The following is a 6,943-nucleotide window of genomic DNA, read 5'->3' on the forward strand; positions in this document are numbered from 1 at the left end:
GGATAATTGAGACATAATCATGAACACAAGCTTGACTTCTGTAATGCCCTTCCTACCCCCTACCCCTTATTGCCAAATGTTCTGCTCATTTGCATATTATTTGTCATCGGTTGAGAATGACCTCTGGAGGAGAGTTCAGAATAACTACTTGCATCTATTGTGATACTCCCTGATATTGCCTGAAAGGTACAAAATGTATGTCTGCACAAAATGTCCATTAGATCCTAGGAAAGAGAAAAGATTCTAAATTGCCCCTCTTATTCTAGTCAAACCTGAGTGCGTAAAAAGTTGCTAGTTTTATCGAAAGGAGGAGGGGGAACCATAGGGGGTGTCTTCCATAGAGAGTGAAAGGAACTTTTGTTGCCTTATCAAAGAAAAAACTTGGTTTCCATATAATTCAAATTCTCCAATCAGAAATTTGATTACTGACAGGCATCTTGTGTCAGATAAGGAAGAAAGGAAATATGCATAAAACCAAGGGGCGGAAATCTCAGACAAGATCTGGATAAGCTTTGACATAATCATCCATCATTGTATAGATTAGGGAGGGAGGGTTGGGAGATTGTTGGCATCAATTTAGAACAGATGCTAGACATTTGATGAGTACATTGATATAATATCTACTTGTGATATGTCGCAAATATGTGATCACTTTTGTCATATTTCATTCACAGGTTCAGAACATACAATCTTTGTGTCAACTATATCGTAAAGACCAGTTTATGATCCCATGATTTTCTGTGTTTTTAGTTCACCACACTTATTTTCAGCTCTCTGCTACAATCTTCCTTTCAATTGATGAGCCATGTTTGGGGCTTTGTTTCTCTTCTCATCATTTAGTTCCAGCTGCACATTATTGCTGCAGCCAGAAAAAGCTGCAGCAAATCTGCCTCTGCATTTGTCAACAGTATTTCTGTGTAGTAGTCTGACCAGTAGAAACTTTTTTTCCTTAGTCACAGGCCATCTTATCAATCTCAATTTGTGCAAGAAAGCAACCAAGTATTAATCCAAGAACCATTCCCCCATATTCGGTCAGAGATTGATCACATGCTCTGTAACTAAGAAAACAACAGGTTCTTAGCAGTCAAGTTAGCTCAATCGATAAGGCGTTCGACTATGGTGCGAGAGGTTGCGGGTTCGAACCCTGGCGGTGCCTATTACGCTCTCTTGGAAAAATTGAGTTAGCTTGAAATTCCCTTGGACAAGGAACTTACTGCTAATTGTCTCGTTGTAACCCGCACTGAAACTCGGGAGCTGATCCTGGTTGCGATGGTTATTTGTGGAATGTCTAGGGTGTGCGCTCTTGAAGCAGCAAAGTCCCTGAATAGTTGTTAAATGGTTTATGGAATGATGTGGGGCCGAGAGGTCAGCGACAACCTGTAAAGTGTGCTGAGGCTTGTGGATCAACGTCTAGGCGTTGTGCCTGTGCGTAGCGCACTATAAATCACTGCGCTTTTTTTTTCCTTTTTTTTTTTACTGGTCAGACTACTACTAGCTGTAAGACAGCTGCAATCTTAGAAATAATTGTTCCAACACTTTTAAGGCCTTATGGTCCCCCTTCTACCCCTGTACATGCCCAATATGCCCATCTTCACCATATCTTCTCCCAACATTGTTTGGTGGGGAAAGGGGAGGGGCATGCTTACGATGAACATTGAGATAACACTACTATAATTCTTAGTTTCCAGTGGCTCATATAGTGTGCGCACTATACTAAGAAAAACATGGGAATTACAGTTTTTTTCTGGGATTGTGGTCATTGAAATGTTGGATGTGATTCTTTTTAGTGCAGCAACTTGCCAAAATAGGCTCCTATTATTATAAATATTGAGACAAAGTTCTTTTATGAGGTGAAGATATTATAGGGTTGCCAATACATAGCCATCACTTATCATCAGAAAAATTTTTTACTTTTACTTTTATAATGTTTTCTTAAAATAACTGCAAACACAGGATGTTTGGATCTGATAATTTGTATATTATCATATCTTCAAAAAACTGTTTTATAAAAAAAATTGTACTATTTATGAAGATGGCTCAAAAACAGAGAATGACATGTATAGTACAATAAATTATACTGTTTGCACATCTTAACTTCTATTAGATGAGGTACAGAAAACCCTACCCACTTTCTAAAGAAAATATTGCCACTTTGCAAAGCTATAAACAAGGCCAAATAAAATTAATTATTTGTTTTGCACCCACCGCTTGCTTGTGTTTTTGGCCTCGGATGGATTTTTTTTACTATAAAACAGCTGAAAATGCACAAAGAAAATGTGTATGTGGAGCCCCAAGTTTGAAGACCGGTTTGACTAAGACTTCATTTTTGTAGCCTAAATTAAATGAAATTATTTTCAAATTTCTGATGAAAATTAAATGAAATTATTTTCAAATTTCTGATGCAGTGTTAGATTTGACAACACAATATTGTGATTTTCACACTACATTTATGTCCTATTCCTCATAAACATGACTGTTATCTCCCAAACTTTGATGTACTAAGTCACAATTTGACTTCATACTGGGCAACCTACTTTGTTGCAACTCTCTGCAGTTGCATCAGCAGAGAGGCCAGATCTGCTTGTTTTCTGTTGACAAGGGGTGATCTTCAGTGAACTGCTGTTTTCAAGGCCACCAAACTGTTAAATTAGCAGATATGCCAGGTCTGCTTGTTCTTTGTTGATAAGGGATAGTCTTCAGTGAACAGCTCTTTTCAGAGCCATCAGTAGGCAAGAGGCGGCCTAGGTACTTTGTCCTGAAGAAGTCAGAGCTGTCACTCCTGATGAAAGCCTTACAGTTCCAAACCTGGCCAACGGCAACACCGTTAAAAAGCCTATCCCACAATTTGTTGCTTGTAAGTTGCCACAATTTGGCACATCAACTGGCATCTTAAATTCCAGGTTGGAAGTCGGAATGGCCATCTTGGATATAATGGGTTAAATCCCTGATTTTGACCCATAGAGGATTCCCATGCAGGGGTAGCGCTGGCAGGTTAAAAGTAGGGATCACATGACCCCTTAACTGACTTAAAATAAAAAACTTAGGGGTCAAATGATTTTTTTAAGGGTCAAGTGAACAATTCTCATGACGTAACTATGCTTATGATCCCCAACCTCTGGACCCCCACAAGGTATTTATATTTGGATTTTTCATTTCATTTTAAAATTTATGTTATTTCCTTTGTTTTACTATTATTTATATCAATTTTGCATTTTCTTATTTTATTTTGGTTTTTGATTTTATCTAGTTCATTCAAATGTATTTCTTTTATTCTTTGTTTTAGTAATTTTGCATTTTCTAATTTTATTTTATTTGGAGTTTTCATAATTTCTTTTTTTATTTCATTTTTGATTTTATTAAAATTTATTTGCTTTATATTTTTTTACTTACGAAACTTGGTGATCTTTGCAAATTCAACCATAAAGTCATCATTGTTGATTCTTAATCTACTGTAAAATCAAGCGCGTTTGTCAATATTGATGAAAACCAAGCTAATAATGATGATAGTTTCGACATGGTTTCATTGTTTACATGTTTTATTTGATGCAGTCAGCCGGAAAGTCTGCATCATTCTTTGACGCACAGGTTTTACTGAAACAAATTTCTGTGCGTCCGAAGCTCCAGAAATGCGTCCATGACTCAATGACGCAGGTTAGTGCGACCCTTGTTCCCATGAATGGTGGCCTAATTGTTAGGGCATAAAATAACCTACCACTGAGGTTGTAACTTCGAAACCAATCAGAGTTGATATCTTGGTGTAGATTATTCATCCAGTAGTTTAAAACATTAGTTTGTAAATTGAATCTAATACTGGAACTAATTTGCAACTCACTTTGCTACGTTGCGTCCGAAAACATCGGACTTCGTCAGGCATCTGATTGAAGATGTTGTGATGACCCATAGGTTATAACCCTACCAACGGTTATAGAAAGCAAGTGTCGGAGTTTATCAACAAAATCTACACTGCTGGGGCGGTGGACCTCAGTCTCAAATTTAGATTGACCCCCCTACCGAACCGGCGTTCCAGCTTTTTATGGCCTGCCTAAGATACACAAGCCAGATCCCATACCAGTGAGACCAATAATTAGTAGTATTGGCTCGGTTACATACAACTTAGCCAAACACGCAGCCAAGATTATAGGACCGCTTGTCGGAAAATCCCCACACCATCTTGTCAATACACAGGACTTTGTAAAGAAAATCCGCGATACCTCAGTGGACGATAACGAGATCATTACTTCTTACGATGTGAGCGCACTTTTCACCTCCATTCCACCGGACGACGCCATCAAGGTTGTGAAGGATTTCTTATCGGAGGATACCACTTTGAGTGAACGCACAGATTTAACCGTTGAACAAATTGTTGAACTTGTCACCATCTGCCTTAAAACAACTTATTTCTCGTGACGATAATAAGTATTTCATCCAACAATATGGGTGCGCGATGGGCTCAGCCGTTTCCCCAATTGTGGTTAATCTCTACATGGAGAAATTTGAACAACACGTGCTGAGTAGTTACCCCGGTAAACCGCCCAAATTGTGGCTTCGTTTTGTTGACGACACATTCATCATCATAGACAAAAGCGAGTCGGAGTCCTTCTTTAATTTCATTAATCAAGTTGACCCGAACATCAAATTCACTCAGGAGGAATGTGTGGACAATAAGTTAGCTTTTCTGGACTGCTTGGTTCATTTGAACAGTGACGGTACCCTCAACTCAACGGTTTATAGAAAGCCCACGCATACCGATCACTATTTACAATTTGACTCACACCATCCGCTGATCCACAAATTAGGCGTGATCAGAACCCTCCAATACCGTGCGGACACTGTCATAAGCAATTCTGAGGACATTCCGGAGGAAAAAGATCACTTACAGAAAGCCCTTGGAAATTGTGGATACCCGGTTGGGCGTTTACCAAAGCGAACAAAACCAAAGACTCCACTAAATCCACCACAGGAGAGGTAAACCATGACAATCGCACACAGGTAACCATCCCATACATCGCTGGATTATCGGAAAGGCTCAAGAACTCTTTCAAGTCCTTCGGCATTACTACGTGCTTCAAACCTACCAACATCCTACGGGGAAGCTCGTGCATGTTAAGGATAAACCCCCAGAGATAAACAGTGCAATCTAGTTTATGGCATTACCTGTGCTGCCCCGGACTGTGGTGACTCCTATGTAGGCGAGACAAAACAATCTCACGAGCGTTTGAACCAACACAGGCGCCCTAGCTCCAGCGAAGCCCAAAACTCCGCGGTTTACAACCACTGCAACAAGAAAACTGAACATTTCTTCAATCCTGAGGAAGCGGTTATTCTAGATAAGGAGGAGAAGTGGTTTGAGCGAGGAGTCAGAGAATCCATATGGGAGAGAGTGGAGGATCCCGCCATTAACAGAAAAGGGGACTCCGCTTCCAGTTGTCACGTGCATGGGACCCGGCGTTACGAGACATTCCTCGCCGTCTGACGTCACAACATCTGACGTCATCACAACATCTTCAATCAGATGCCTGACGAAGTCCGAGGTTTGCGGGCGCAACGGGGCAAAGTGAGTTGCAAATTAGTTCCAGTATTAGATTCAATTTACAAACTAAAATCAGAGTTGATGTTTTGTGTCTTTGTGCAAGGCACTTTATCTTGCTTGTCCCATTCTACCCAGGTGGAAATAGGGAGTTGTTAGTGGAGTCATATCAGCACTGTTTTTCTTGCCTGAACTGGATATTTAAGAACTTTCTGAGAAACATATATGCATGTAGATATTGCATTCCAGATGTCTTAAATATACAATCATGTCTTTCTGCAAAGCAGGAAATTTATTTTTGTCAGATCAGGCAATTTAATATGGGCACATAGTTGCAGTTGAATGCTTGAATGTTTATAAATTGGTGTGACCAAACTTATTGCAATTTATACAAATCCCATATGATTGCCTTTATGCTGACATTTTGTAATTATATTTGAAAGAGATTTATAGCTGGTTTTTATACAACATTAAAGGAACAAATCAAAAGTTGGATGATGTCCTATAAATGAAAGTCCTATTGAGGGAGGGGTCAAAAAGTCACAAAATATCCGCCAAAATGGATGTTTTGACATTGTAATTTGTAGCATGTTACAGGGAGGGAAGGGGAAGGGAGGGAGGGGAAGAGGGTGGAGAGATGGAGAGAGGGATGGATGGAGGGAGGGATGGATGGAGGGAGGGATGGAAGGAGGAAGGGATGTAGGTTGGGAAGGAGGGAGGGAGGAGGGAAGGAGGGAGGGAGGGAGGGATGGGGGGAGGGAGGGAGGGAGGGAGGGAGGGAGGGAGGGAGGGAGGGATGGGGAGGGAGGGAGGGTTGGGAGGAGGGAGGAAGGGAAGAAGGGAGGGAGGGAAGGAGGGGAGGGGTCGGCCTCCTAAGGAAAGCATTTTCATTTATAGGACATCATCGACCTGTTGGGTTGTTCCCTAACCAAGAGCTGATAGATAAAAATCTACAGTAAAAATCCCCCCAGACATAAATCTTTAACTGTCCCTAATAGAACTTTGGGTTTGTTTCCTATTTAGCCAGTGCCAGTTGTACATGTGCAACAGAATAAAATTGCATTTTCTTGGCCTACTACTACTGAAGTGCAATACTCATCATTTCATCTGCCAGCGGCATTGTCAAATTCAGTGGACCAAAGACAACAAAAGAGACCCGACAGCAAACAAACTTAAACCAAAGATAAAGACACAAACTTCACTTTGTCAATCAGAAAGACATTGCCCTCTTGTCAAGGCTATCCGGGGTCCACAGGTCAAATGGGGTGCTTCCTTTGACAGCTGAAGGGGATTATGGGTAATGATTCCCCCAAATGTCTGGGTTCAGATGGCAAACATGGTCCGAGGCTAGTCTCCATCACAACCAACTGGTACGAGAATACAGTAGTAATAGTGTAAGCTGAACTTTATCCTTGA

At 40.6% G+C, this 6,943-nt stretch overlaps 1 protein-coding gene across 1 annotated transcript; it reads left to right on the forward strand.

The window, feature by feature from the left end:
* The first annotated feature begins 4,444 nt into the window (after nt 1-4,444).
* LOC140169385 (uncharacterized) lies at nt 4,445-4,969 on the forward strand. Its single transcript, XM_072192643.1, has one exon. The coding sequence runs from the start codon at nt 4,445-4,447 to the stop codon at nt 4,967-4,969; it is 525 nt and encodes a 174-aa protein (XP_072048744.1).
* Nucleotides 4,970-6,943: the final 1,974 nt, after the last annotated feature.

This window comes from Amphiura filiformis, chromosome 14 (genome assembly GCF_039555335.1).
Source record: "Amphiura filiformis chromosome 14, Afil_fr2py, whole genome shotgun sequence".
Taxonomy (NCBI): domain Eukaryota; kingdom Metazoa; phylum Echinodermata; class Ophiuroidea; order Amphilepidida; family Amphiuridae; genus Amphiura; species Amphiura filiformis.

Coding starts and splice junctions, on each gene's coding strand:
- LOC140169385 (XM_072192643.1), top strand. CDS start 4,445: ATGGGCTCAGCCGTTTCCCCAATTGTGGTTAATCTCTACATGGAGAAA.